The sequence below is a fragment of the Bos grunniens genome, chromosome 18 (assembly GCF_055505025.1).
Source record: "Bos grunniens cultivar Pamir isolate PY7600 chromosome 18, Bosgru_T2T1.0, whole genome shotgun sequence".
Classification (NCBI taxonomy): Eukaryota; Metazoa; Chordata; class Mammalia; order Artiodactyla; family Bovidae; genus Bos; species Bos grunniens.
The window spans coordinates 36,260,087-36,274,714 of NC_141182.1; the positions used below are offsets into that span (position 1 = coordinate 36,260,087).

Below are 14,628 nucleotides of genomic sequence, written 5' to 3' on the forward strand. Positions count from 1 at the left end.
GATATCATATACTACATACTGTTTTCTAACCTTAAAATATATTTTTAGTACAGAAATAATACATATTCACTCTGAAAAAAATTTTAATGAAGCAAAAAAGAAAAAGCCCTACCTACCCAAAGCCCTACCATCCAGAGATCATCACTGTTAACACTTTGAAGTATAGCTTTTGAGATCTTTTTCTATGTGTGTACTGAGGCACACATACATATAAGTTTTCATAGCTAGGTTCATCCTGTTTTTTTAATCCATCAGTTTTCAGAAAAATACATTAGTGTCTTAGTCTCCAAATTTAGCCAACGGAGTGATATTTTTTGGTTTTGTTTTATTATGTAATCATGTTTTTGTGTATATATATGTTTCAATTTATTGTAGTGATTATTCTTGATACTCTTAATTGTTCCATCTGTGGCCTGTAGGAGTCATTCAAGTTAGCTGTTGGACTCTTTGATGTGACCTAGTAGTCTTTGATTGCATCTTTGCTTTAAGACATAAGATATTCAGATTCATCTTATACATTTCTTGCTCTGTGCTTGAAAGCAGTTCTTTTTAAGAATAAGTGATATTTAGGGACCACAAGATGGACACTAGTAGTATTTATTGCCACTGAGATGTCATTGCTTCAGACTTTTTCAGTGATTAGAGCCAGGAAATATGTGGATTTTCCGAAAACAAAAAAAAGCAAATTGAAAGTTCCTACTGATATTCCCAATTAAAATGAAGTGTTACAGAGTTTAAATTTTTCCTAACATTTCATTAAGAAAAATTTTAAGCTTATAGAAAAGTTGAAGGAATTTTACCATGAAAACTCATATACCATGACCTAGACTCTTTAACATGTGTTTGTCCACCTAGCCATTCTTCTTTACTGTATTTTATATTTTTATCTTTATATTTTCTCTTACCTATAAATATTGATTCCTAATAAAATTGTTATTTACTTCCTTCATATATATATGCACTCAAATATATAGTCACATATTCATATATACTCACACATGCGTATAGTGTTTTAAAATAACAAGTCTAACATTACTATCATCAACAAACCTCCTGTTTCTAAGGGATTTTGTTTGTTTGTTTTTGCCCTCAGGATGTACAGAGTTCTATATGTCAAGTCATTTGAAATAATTATGTGTGGTTATGCTGCTAATTTGGTTTAGAGAAAGAGCTGGAACATTTTTTCTGTAAAAAGCAAGCAGTAAATATTTTGGGCTTTGTGATCCATACTGTCTCTGTTACAGCTATTCACATCTGCCATCATAGCTCGAAAGCAGCCATATGTAATATGTAAATAAATGAGAATGACTATGTTCCAGTAAAACTTTATTTGTGGAAATAGGGGCAGGGCCAGATTTGACCTGTAGCTTGTATTTTGGCAACCCTGGACATAAAGTATAGAATTTTTAGGTTTATTTGTTTTTTATCTTTAGGAATATTTTGAATTTTCCTTTTGATTTGTTTTTTTAAAACTATGAAAAATGTGTGTGTGCTCAGTCGTGTCTAGCTCTCTGTGACCTGGTGGACTGTAGCCCACCAGGTTTCTCTGTACAGGGAATTTTCCAGGTGAGAGTACTGGAGTGGGGTACTATTTCCTTCTCCAGGGGATCTTGCCCACCCAGGGATTTAACCCATGTCTCCTGCATTGGCAGGTGGATTCTTCACTAGTAGCACCACCTTTGAAGCTCATGAGAAACATTCAGTGCTTTAAGAGGAAAACTCTAAAACTGGATACATTTATCCCTGTCTACTCCCACCGATTTTTTCCGTTTCTCTATAGACAGTTCATTGTAGTGAATTTTTAATTTGTTCTTCCACTACTTTTAAAAAATAAAAATAATCTGTGTACCTTCCCATTCTAACACAAAAGTTAGCATACTATATACATTCTTCTGTATCTTTTAAAATTTAATATGTCTTAGAGATACCTGCATAGTGGTAGGTAGACGTCTTCCTCTTTCCCTTTTACAGCTGCATAGTATTCCATTATGTGAATATGCCACTGTTTATTCCTCAGTTCTCTATGAATGGATGTTTGGGTTGTTTTAAGCCTTTTGTTAATGTAAAAAAATACTCTTACCAGACTCAGTGGGTTTGGGGTCCTTAGTGAACACACCAAGTACTTTCTTAAAGTAGAAGCATTTATTACACGTGACAAGTAAGGAGTCAGGGAGATAGTGTTACCAAGTTCAAGCTATTACTGTTCACTGCTCTACCATGACAGGACAGTAAATTGGGGGACAGGTGTTGGGGCAAGAAATAACAACTTTACCTGGAAGCCAGCAGACTGAGAAGATGGTGGTACCAGAAAACCATCTTAACCTAGTTAGAATTCAGGCTTCTTTTTTACTAAAAGGGGATAGGTTGTGGCTTGTTGCAGACTTGGCGCAGTTGTTGATCTAGCCATGATGTTCCTATAAACCTCCAACTGAGAAAAATGTTCAATGGAGAGAAATGTTATTTTCTTTTCTGCAACTTTTTATCTCTGTGTAAGTGGAAACGCCTTATACCTTTAAAGGTCAAACCTAGGAGGTAGAGAAAAGGCTAGGGCACAAAGATTAGAGCTGAAGGAATAGACCCAATCTGGAGTCAGGTTTGTTCTGTGTTAAATAGGCCTCAAAGCACTATCTCCCCTAACCATTGGACCAGGGTAGTTTTAAGCCCGGGAGGCATGCATATTCCTGAAAGGGCAGGCATGATCATCCATAAGCAATATAAAGAGGCAGCGGTTACTCTAGGTTGCCCAAAACTGAAAGCAAACAGGTGCTTGAGTGTTTGCGTGTACTACAGTGTCTTGTGGGATGTTTTGTAACCTTTTGGAGACACCTGGTGCAATTTAAGGGTTAGCTTCTGCGAGACAAAGCACAATTTGATTGAGCCCCATCCCTTCCCTACTGCTGCGTATCTAACAATATGGCAATGAGAAGCTTTGTGTATATGTCACTTTGCATTTTTGCCTGTGTATCTATCTATAGGATAGATTCTTAAAAGAGGGATTGCTGGGCCAATGGTTAAATGCCTATATAATTTTGTTAGATATTGCCAAATTTCTTTTCTTAGGGAATGTACCATTTTAGTCTCTTACCAGCCGTGTATGAAAGTGTTTCCCCAAAACACACAATGTGTTATAAAAACATTTGGATTTTAGCCACTTGATAGATGGGAAGTGATATTTCAGTATAGTTTTAATTTACTTTTCTCTTAGGAGCAAGGTTGATCATATGTTCATGTTTAAGAGCAATTTGCATTTCTTTTTCTGTAAACTGTTCATATCTTTTCCCCATGTAGTACTTCATGCTCTGTTCCCTTTAGAATATTTTTAGTGAACATGTCATTGAATAATGTTCACCATAGTATAATGGCTTCAAATAATCCATCTGTCATTCATTCATTCATTCAATAAATAACTACTTATTTTGAACAGCTACTGTGTCAGACAGGCCTTGTTCCAGGCAAGGAGAACACAGCAGTGAACAAAACAGAGCAATATCCTTGTCCTCAAGGAGTTTTTGTTCTCGGTGGTGGAGAGACGATAATAAGCAAAACAAATGTTACATATAAAATATAGTATGTTAGATACAGGTAGACTATAATTTACTCAACGTGTATTTCTAATTTTACACTATTATAAATAATGTATTGTTGAACACCCTTTTAGTTATCATCAGTTGCATCTTTCTTAGAAGATATATTAACTTTAGTTTTGAAGTCTGTTGCTGTTTGATTTCATTTATGTTTTCAGCATTTTATTGTAGTTTTATAACCATAACCCACCTTTTTGCATTACATTTTTAGTAGTCATCCTAGAATTACAATATACATTGTAATTTTTCACAATCTGTTTAGAATTTATCTTGTACCACTTCATAGGACATATAAAAACCTTGTAACTGTAAGGGTTCTTTTATAGCCTTCCACCCCTTTTGGGTTTTATGCTATAGTTTTCATGTTCATTGTATCTATGTAAGATATAAACCCCATAATACAGTTTTATAGATTTTACTTTAGACAGTTATATGTATTTAAACAAAGAGGAAACAAATGAATCTTTCATATTTACCCACATATTTACCATTTCTGATGCTTTTCCTTCCTTCCTGAAGATCCAAGTTTCCATCTAGTACTCTTTTCCTTCAGCTTGAAGAACTTCTTTAGCATTTGTTTGTATTCCAGATCTGCTGGCAGTCAGTTATCTGAGTTTTTATTGATCTGAAAATGTCTTCCTTTTTCTTTCATTTTTGAAGGTTACTTTTTATTGGATATAGAATTGAGACTTGATAGGTGGTTTTTTTTCCTCCTGTCATCACATCAGGTGGTGGTGGTTGTTTTTTGTTTGTTTTTTACCATGTTACCACTTTAATGTTTTTCCATTATCTTTTAAGTCATTGCTTGTGAGTACAGTCATTCATAGCTTTGGTCTCCTATGCTGACTGCTTTTTTCTGACCACTTTCAAGATTTTCTCTTTGTCTAATTTTTAATTTATTTTTAATTGGAGGATGATTGCTTTACAGTATTTGTGTTGATTTCTGCCCTCTTATCAGTGTGATCTTTATCTTATTTCAGTGATTGACTATAATATGCCTAGATGTGATTTTCTTTCTACTTATCCTGATTGGGCATCACTGAGCTTACTGAATCTGTAAATTTATGTTTTTTCACTAAATTTTGGAAAATTTTGATCATTATTTCTCCACATCCTTTTGTGCTTCATTTTCTCTCCTTTTATTCTAGTTACTCTCTGTTTTATTACAAATACATCGTTTGATAGTGTTCACAGATACTAAGGCTCTGTTTCTATAAAACTTTTTTTCTTTGTTGTTCAGATTGGATAATTTCTAGGGGTATATCTTTAAGTTCATTTTTGGGGGGGGGTCATCTCAAAGCTGTTAAGTCCGTCCATTGAGTTTTTAAAAAAATTCAGATATTTTGTTTTTAAATTCTAGTATTTTCATTTGGGTTTTTAAAAAATGCTTGCTACTTTTTTGCTGAGAGTCTGTATTTTGTTCATTCATAATGAGTACTTTCCATCACATGCTTGAACACAGTTAAAAGAGTTGCTTGAAAATCTTTGTCTGCTCAGTCTGACACCTGGGTCATCTCGGATCAGTCTCTATTTGATTGTCTTTCTCTTGAGGTGGATCACATTTTCAGATTTCTTCATCTGTCTAGGAGTTTTGGATTGTATAATTGACATCATGAAGGATATGCTGTTGAAACTCTAGATTCTGTTACAGTCCTCCAGAGAAGATTGATCTTTTTTGGTTTGGTTTTGTTTTAAAGTAGCCTTTTTTTTTTTTTTTTGCGATGCCATATGACATGTGGGATCGTAGTTCCCCGACTCGGAATCAAACCTGGGCCTACTGCAGTGAAAGTGCTGAGTCCTAACCACTGGATCACCAGGGAGTTCCCTGAAGTAGGCAGTTCATTTGACTAATTCATACTCTAAGCTCTGTCTCTTCTGCAATGGGCAGCAGCTCTTTTCAGTTCTTTCCATTTTAGCTGAGGTATTTAAAGTTCTTCCCATAGATGCTTAGTTCAAAGATTAGCCATAGATTTAAGCACAGTTTGTATTAGATGGTTGGATGGCATCACTAACTCGATGGACATGAGTAAGAGCAAGCTCCGGGAGTTGGTGATGGACAGGGAAGCCTGGCGTGCTGCAGTCCGTGGGGTTGCAAAGAGTCGTCGGACACGACTGAGCTACTGAACTGAACTGACTGAATGCAGAGCTGGGAGCCCTTCCTCTCTGGTTCTGTACTTTCTGAGATTTCTTATTTTCCGCCTGCTGTAATTGCCCTGAATTGTATGCTTTGGTTCTTGTCAGTAAGATGAATTTCTTCTAGTGTTTTTGGTATGCAAAGACCTAACCCCAGACTGAAAAGCAGGAAACTTCTTCAGTGCTGTTTTTTTCCTCTGGGTGCCTTCTCTAGTTTTTGTTCCCTTTCATCACCTTCAGGCATCTTCAGATATTTGCTTTTTACTCTTTGTTCAGAGTTGATAGTTATCTGAGAGAGGCTTGGTCTTATAGGAGTTCTGAGGAGATCTTTATTATCACTCTTTATTCATTCTTTTACTCAGTCAACTACAGATGCTCGTTTGGGGCTTACTTTATGTCACCTGTGCAAAGCACCGACCAAACAACAGAGATGTGGTACCCACCGTCATTACGTTTAAATTCTAAGAGAAGAAAGAAAGTAAATACCAATAAAATAATTACTGATTACGATAAGTACTATAGAGAAAAGAAATTGGGTGTTAGCACAGAGTTAATAGGGTGGGCAATGGCTTTTAGAGTGGTCAAGGAAGGCCACCTGTGAGGAGATAATATTTAGATTGAGATTCTGGATATCTGTGTCTCAGCACTTCTGCTTTTAGGTGTATATACATCAGGAATGTGTGTGTGTGCTTCCACCAAGAGAAATCTGTTTTATTTTTTATTTATTTTTAATCTTTGACCATACCACATGGCATGTGGGAATCTTAGGTTGTTCCCCAGCTAGGGATTGAACCCGTGCTCCAATATTGGAAACCACTACACTGCCAGGGAATTCTCAAGAGAAATCTGTTTTAAATATTAAGAGGATCTGATGTGTGAAAAGTAAATTTTTAGGAGAGTGAAAGTAGGGAGGCCAGTCAAGAGGGTTCTGATGTACTTCAGTTTAAAGATGTTAATGGCTTCGACAAAGGTTGTAGTTGTAAGATGGAGAAAAATAAATTTGAGAATGATTTAGTAAGCAGAACAGGAAAGACTTGGTGATGGGTTGGATAAAAGAAAAAGGTGGAGATGTAACCAGTTAGTAGCCAGGTTAGATTGTATTTAGGAGTGTAAGGTACGTGTGAGAATCAGTAATTTGTTGAATTTGAAAAGCCTAAGAAATATCCAAGTGAAGATTTCATTCAGCAGTTGGAAATATGTCTCTGAAACTTAGAATCATGGGCTCTAAGTAGTCATGGGCCAGGCATGTAAATTTGGAAGCTGTTAGCTTATAGCTCCGGAGAAGACAATGGCACCCCACTCCAGTACTCTTGCCTGGAAAATCCCATGGGTGGAGGACCCTGGTAGGCTGCAGTCCATGGGGTCGCTAAGAGTCAGACACGACTGAGCAACTTCACTTGGATACATTGGAGAAGGAAATGGCAACCCACTCCAGTGTTCTTACCTGGAGAATCCCAGGGACAGGGGAGCCTGGTGGACTGCCGTCTGTGGGGTCTCAGAGTCGGACACGACTGAAGCGACTTAGCAGCAGCAGCCGCAGCAGCAGCAGTTTTTAGCTCATTTTTAAAGACCTAGGCCAGATTAAGACTGTCGAGGAAGATAATCCAGAGTTCAGGACAAGCCTTGGAGCACTTTGATATCTGGTAGAGGAAAAGAACCAGTAGAGGAGACACTTCGAGATGGCCATTGAGGTAGAAGGGAAAAAACCAGGACAGGGTGCTTGCTGCCCCAGAACCTAAGAGAGGAGCGTTTCAAGGAGGGAGTCAGCAAGGATGTCAGCTGCTGAGAGAGTGCACGAGCTCCTTCACCAGCAGAGGGCAGTAAAGACCATTTTGGGAGAGTTCAGGAAAAATTGAGAATAGATATTAGGGAGTGTGTATGATTGAATTTCTTTGCATCCCATGTCCATATTCTGCGATCTGCCTCACTGGTTGTAATTTTATAATGGAAAGGACTTTTTTTTCTTCAATGCCTTATTCCTGGGATCTAGAACAGCTTGAATGAACCTTCTGTGGTAAATGTTTACCTTTTTAGATTTCTCTTCTCGATATAGTTTCAGCCCAGTAAGTTGATTAAGATCTGGCCTCTTGGTTCTGGGGCAACAAGCACCCTGTCCCCTCAGAACGTGTGGGGAATGGAAACAAACCATGAAGTATTAGGTCGGCCAAAAAGTTCGCTCAGGTCTTTCCATAGGATGCTCTCAAAAACCCAAATGAATTTTTTGGCTAACCCAATATAATGTGTTCTGTACATAATTCTAACTACATGAAAAGTGCTGTGGTAAGGCAGGAAATGTGGTCTGGAATTCTGCCTTGCCTGGGGAGGCATAGTTGGGGGGCCTCTTTCTAGAAGTAATGACATCTGGAGTCAGGCTTCAGAAGATGAACTGGAGTGGGCAAGGCATTCCTCATGGAGGGAAGCACAATTTGTTTTCCATGTATGTAATTTGATTGATTTTTCTTCAGAAGGATCAGGCTCAAATTCACTGCAGATCACGAAACATGATATCCTGTTGGCTACTTTAAAATCTAACCTGTCTGCTTTGGAGCACAAGTTCCTGAAAGATCCTCACTGGAAGATACTGAAACTCCTACGGGATGAAATTGCTAATGAGGCAGAATGGCCGCAAGACTCTATGGACGTTACCTGGCGTTTTACTTCCCAGACTTTATTGCTGCTGCTGTGCTTGAAGGAAACCATGCTCCGCCTGGCAGCTGATTTCAATCCAGGTAAACCCAACCCGAAGACTCCAGAAACTGCTCCTGCCCTGAGCCCGGACACGCTTAGCATCTCCCAGCAGAAGACTGTCCAGTCAGTTCTGCAGTTTGTAGTGACGTTGGGTGTCTGCCCCTATCTCGCGCCTGGTGTTGGAGTCCCTCTGAGATTCAGGACCGAGTTTGGGGCCGTTGTACAGGACGTGGTGTGTCTCAGTGCTGCTCCCAGTGCAACCCGGAGGCTGTATACGAGCTGCAGCGTCCTCCTCAGTGTTGCTCAGCACACGTCTCTGGGGAGCCTGGTTTTCTGCCGCCATTTTGGGGATATCGCAGCAGGTCTGTGCCAGCTGGGGTTCTGCCCAAGCAAGAGATCGCCGCGGAGTCCTGAGGAAGAGGTAAGCATCCATGGGGGGAGAGAGAGAGTGTGAGAATTTCTGTGTGTCCTTGTGTGTGGTTGCTATAAGACATCATCTCAGTTCTTTGGAAAAGTGCTGATGGAAAGACCTAGAATTTTTATTAAATGCCTAAGCATCTCTGGTGGATAGACGAATGTTTTTAGGGGGTTGGACCTTTCATTTATTAAATACGAGTCCTTTCACTCCTGGAGAGTCCATTTCGTCTGTTCCCTTCTTTCCATTTTTTGAAACAGCTGTTGCAAGCTATTTCTTTGAATCTCTGTTTCTTTCCAACTGTGTAAAATGTGTTTATTAATGCCTGCCTTGAGAAACAAAACAATACCTACCTTGGAAGGTGGCTGTGAGGAATACGGATAATGTGTGTAAGTTACCTGGCCCAATACCCAGCAGTGCTCACCAAAAAGTTACTACTACTACTATTAATATTAAACTGTTTACGCCTCCTTCATTAAGTTCTCGGGAAGATTAAGTGAGATGAAGTATGCAAGCGCTGGGTGCCCTCCACAATCCAGTCAGTGTTGGTTGTTAGGTGCTGAGGGTACAGGCAAGTGTTTTGTTGATAGTCAGTAGGGATTTGAACGTCTGAACGATAAAGTGATATGAAGGATACAAAAGCATTAGATGTGGCCCTTTTCTCCAACAGCTCACACAGTCACTGGGGAGACAAGACTCACAAGTGTAACATAACAGGGACCACTGCTTCCCCATGAGAGCGCTGCAGCCTTAGCACAGGAACCTAAACAGAAGACGCTGTTAAGGTATAAATGTAACCAGGGTCACGTGCAGTGTAATTCCTTTGCTCCTGCATCCAGATTTTATCATGTCCACTCACTTATCTTTCTGTCAGCCTTTCTATGTCACCCTCCAAGTTGTTCCTTTTCTGTTTGTTCTCCCTGTGCTCACAAAAGAAAATAAAACAGAAAACACTTAAAAGCCATTGTCACCTGAGTAGTCACATGAAATTATGGTTTCCTCCAGCGCCCTTATGTTTTGTGGAGCAGAGCTCTGTGCTCTTTACAACAGGGTGTGCGTCTTGACGGCTCCATCAGTGCCTGCTACCTGCACTTCCTTGAGATGAGGGGTCTGGAGCAGGTCTTATGCCTATTGTTTGAGCTGAGCAGTACCCAGAGGTCTCAGGCAGAAGAGAGAAAAGAAAAGGGAAACACAGAAAGGACCAAGTGATGGGGTGGAAGGAGAAGGGGAAACATGGTGAGTGGACAGTATGAAGCTGGACAAGTCCCGCAACAGCTCCTGCTCCGATCAGCATCTGCATCACAATTTACTAAATTGTATTGAGCAGGATTCTGAGTCTTGACTGTGAAGCTCCCAAAGGGGGTCAGTCTGTTGTGGCTTGGAGCAGGGACCCAATTAAACAGCACCCTCTTTGCTGCCCAGATTCTGAATGAGTGAAAAGACAGTTAACAGAGTAAGAGATGACAAGTCAGAATGTCACCTTTATTACTCATCAAGGCAGAGCTGGAAGGTCTATAGAGAGAGACCCATGGGTCTCCTAACAGTGCATTCCACAATGAGATGCACTTCTCACCCAGTTTTAAAGAGTTCTAGAAAACTGCAGCTCCTTCTGCCCCAATGCAGAGGACATGCCCCTGAAAAATCTATGGCACAGAAGAGCAGAACAGACTGTGCGCTCACACCCAAGAGACTGAAGAGGAGCGAGCTGTGTGTGCCAGAACTCAACAATCAGATGAGTGGATGCAGTCTCCTGCCCAGAAGTGGGTGAGGGAATGGAGAGGGGGCCAGGAGTGTTTCCTTGTTATAGCCTCCTCTGAATGGAAGGAAACCAAGAGGCAAAAGAATTAAAATGGGTAACCAACAAGGACCTACTATATAGCACATGGGACTCTTCTCAGTGTTATGTGGCAACCTGTATGGGAGGGGAGTTTGAGAGAGAATGGATGCATGTATATAAATGGCTGAGTCCCTTTGCTGTCCACCTGACATTATCAGTGCGTTGTTAATCGACTATACCCCAATACAAAATAAAAAGTTAAAAAAAAAAGGCAAAAGAAGTCGGCCTCCTACTCCCCTCACAAGCATCTTTGTTCACTGTTGCAGAGCATTACCTTCTGTTGCTTGCCTGGTTTCTATCTCACAGAAGCCAAGGACATGTTTCTTTTAGGTGTTAACTGAAGAAGAAAGAGCCCTATCGAAGAAGGCCCTAAGAGACATCTTGGATCAAGTGTATCAGCCATTAGCAGTCCGAGAATTACTTATCCTCCAGGGAGGACCGCCCCAGGTATGCACACCTGGGGATTCTTGTGGGTGAAGCTTTAATGATAGAGTGTAGTGTATTGTCTTCTTCCCGGCTAGCTCAGCAGTAAAGAATTTGCCTGTGATGCAGGAGACCCAGGTTTGATCCCTGGGTGGGGAATATCCCCTGAAGAAGGAAATGGCAACCCACCCCAGTATTCTTGCCTGGGAAATCCCATGGGCAGAGGAGCCTGGCTGGCTACAGTCTGTGGGGTTGCAAAGAGTTGGACACAACTGAGTGACTAAACAACTGTCTTCTCCTGGAAATTAGTCTAGTTGAATACTGTTTCATCTTTTAGATTGTTAATTGGTATTTGCCAAACTAAATTACACCGACCTCTGGGATAATTTTAAGGGATTTTTCTTTTAATGAAAAATGGACACTTTTCCCAATAATATTGTGATAATTTTTTAGGGCTTATGACAAAAATATACTTTATTCATTCTCAAACTGGGTCTTTTTTTTTTAAACTAAAATTTGGCTGTTTGGCAGTATTCTTCTGGCAAAAGTATTTGGACATCTTACTCTTTGAATGGAGTATTTGAAGTCAAGGAATTTAGAGTAAAAACGTAATAGTATACTGCTCAGCATAATATAGTTTCTTTTTTCCTTAAAAGTGATTATTTTTCCAGAACGATTCAATTTGGTGATGTAGCTGGAATTATCTATTTTCTTTTAGTACCTAAATTTTAGTAACGAGTTTAGGTGAGTAAAGCATGAGGGTCCAAAGGATGGGACTTCCCTGGTGGTCCAGGGATTAAAACTCTGTGCTCTGAATGCAGAGGGTCTGGATTCAATCTCTGGGCAGGGAACTAGATCCCACATGCTGCAACTAAGGCCTGGTTCAGCCAAATAAACACATTTTTTTTTTTTTTTTTTTAAAGCATGAAGGCTCAAAACAGTTAACTGTATTAACTGTTAGACACTGAGAGGAATGCCCTCTCACTGTTGGAGACTCTCCTCTTAGTGGTGAGTCTTCTTTGGAAGCTGCATTTGATTGGAAGGACTGCATTCAGATTGGTTACATGGATTTTGTGTCCCCCAAGTCTATATTTTATTCACAAACATTTGTATATTTCTGGGCTTGAAATTTCACTTGATACTTTTTTGAAGAAGTTTCACTGTATTTTTACTTCCTTAAAATTAAAAGTGAGGCTGAAGAGATTTTATAAATGTTTACAAAAAAATTTTTTTTTTTTTTTTTTGCCATGATGGTTTTGCAGGATCTAAGTTCTCCAACCTGGGATTGAACCCAGGCCATGGCAGCGAAAGTCGAAGGAATCCTAGTTGAAGGAATCCTAACAACTGGGCCACCAGAGAACTCTCCCCTCCCCTTTTTTTTAAAAGAAAAATTTTTGCCTTTTTGAAGTCTGTATAGCGTACTGTTAATTATCAGTCTGACTCAGTATATTTGTATATTTCAGATTGGACTGTAAATCCTATCTGAAAAACAAACAAAAAAAATCCTATCCATTACGCTGACATTCATTCACACATTTCCCTTCGTTTTTCAGTCCTGCTCAGAAGGGAAGATGCAAGACAGGTGTCGAGCCCCAGCTTGGCTCCGGCGTCTGTGTGGGCAGCTCCTCTCTGAAAGGTTGATGAGACCCAGCGGTGTTCAGGCAGTAGTCCGGGGCATTTTGGAAGGAGCAGGTGGTAAGAAATAGACGTTTGTTACTTCGGCATCCACTTTTCTTTATTGGTCTCTAGCCTTTGACTGTAAAACCTGATGTAGACTAGGCTTTGTTTGTGCCTTTGTGGGGCGTGAGGAATTTAAACTTTAATGAACTCCTTTTCCAAAAACTCATTTTCTTGCTATTTTCCCCCAAAATAGTTGTGATACATTGCTCATGTTGCATAATATTATCGATTGTTTCAAATAAGTTATAATACCAGAGGAAAACATTGTACAGAAAGTTTAAGTAAACCCTATAGAAACCAAGAAATTCTCTGTGGAAAAGGCCAGAGGTCCTAAGAGTACTTCACCTCAGGACTTTAAAATACAAAAGCATTCTCCTCAAGTTTGAGATACCCAAGAGATAAAAGCTTTGGAATGAAATTTTAGATTCGTTTCCAGTTATATTCTCTTAGTCCTCATTAAGAGAAGAAATGTTAATTATCATACTAAGTATGGTAGTAGTTTTTAATTTATATTTCTTGACTTTTAAACAAAATTATATATGCACATAATTTAAAGAATCAATAGGTCTATAATACTTTTAGAGAAAAATAGCAGTCCTTAGCGGCTTCTCACTCCATTTCCCATCCCCAGAAGCAACCACTTGGAACATTTTGAACAGGTGTCTTCTGATATTTTTTCTAACCATAATCCTTATATTAAAAAATATTTCACTGGAATGGATGTGCCTGGTAATTTTTGAATGGATAGCGGGCATTTTAATTTAACACTGCTGAATGCTATATTTTGTTGTATTCCTTTGTTGGGCTTTGTGCTAGGATGCGGTTAATTTTCTTGATATCAGTTTGAGTCCTTCAGTTCTGGCTCTTAAACCTTGTTACTGTGGGTGGATAACAGCCTTTAATTTAAGGTAATTTGGCACCAATACTAAAGTGATACCTTTCTGGGATTTTACTTGATTCTGTATGTATTAAGAGGCTTTCCATGCTCACCAGTAGGAACACTAACTATTCCAAGCCCTGCATGAACGCTGGGGATTGTTCTCCCTACTCCTTTCTGGTGTTTCTTGCCTTGGGTTTCTCTCTCTGTTGCTCTCCCTCTCTCTCAACACACACACACACGCCATACTCTGCAGAAGACTTGAGAGAGGATTCCTCTGCTGATCTCTGGAATTCCCTCTTTGTGTAGCTTTCTCCTGTCTGCTGTTTTACCCGGAAAGCTCTAGCTGTGTTGACGTCCCTGAATTCTGAACTGTGTTTTCTTCTTTAATTCAGCAGCATAGCAGGCTTCATTGGATTCTCCTTTACCTGTGGTGTGGCCTCAAAACTCTCTATGGACTTGCCTTGGTGGTCCAGTGGTTAAGACTCCATGCTTCCAGTGCAGGGGCACTGGTTCAATCCCTGGTCAGGGAACTGAGTTCCTACATGTCTCGTCGTATGGACAAAAAAAAAAAACAAAAACCTCTCTCAAGGTAGTAGGCTAGGGTGTTCACGGGGCTCACCTTGTTTGCTTCCCTTCTCTTAGGGACCAGTATCTTGGGCTGCTTTTATCCAGTGTCTGAAAGCCACCATTTACATATTTTTTATAAGGGGGTTACGTAAATCTGATACCTGTTACTCCCTAACTCTAGTTTAAGGCAGTTTGAATGACAAGATGCATATAAAGAGACAGAATAATAGAAATATTAATCATTTAAAACATGTCAGTAATAAGCACAAAGAAGAAACTAGTGTTCAGATAATATGAGTACTCTAATTACAATGGTTAAGTGCTATTTTTTTCCTCTGAACTTGCCAGAGACCAACATCAAAACGAAAGTACGAAGAGGTAGTTTATCTTACAGAAGAAATTAGCGACTTTCAATAGGGAA

The 14,628-nt window shown here is 39.5% G+C and overlaps 1 protein-coding gene across 9 annotated transcripts in view; it reads left to right on the plus strand.

Annotated features, from left to right (window-relative positions):
- The window catches only part of TANGO6 (transport and golgi organization 6 homolog), a 184,559-nt gene that overhangs the window by 5,422 nt on the left and 164,509 nt on the right, over window positions 1-14,628 (plus strand). For 7 of the 9 annotated variants that reach the window (XM_086351439.1, XM_086351441.1, XM_086351442.1 and 4 more), the window contains exons 2-4: window positions 8,183-8,826; window positions 10,988-11,104; window positions 12,634-12,775. In XM_086351439.1, the coding sequence (XP_086207565.1) occupies window positions 8,183-8,826; window positions 10,988-11,104; window positions 12,634-12,775 (903 nt within the window). The remainder of the gene's footprint in view (window positions 1-8,182; window positions 8,827-10,987; window positions 11,105-12,633; window positions 12,776-14,628) is intronic. The other 2 variants (XM_086351440.1, XM_086351444.1) reach the window with 1 other exon arrangement.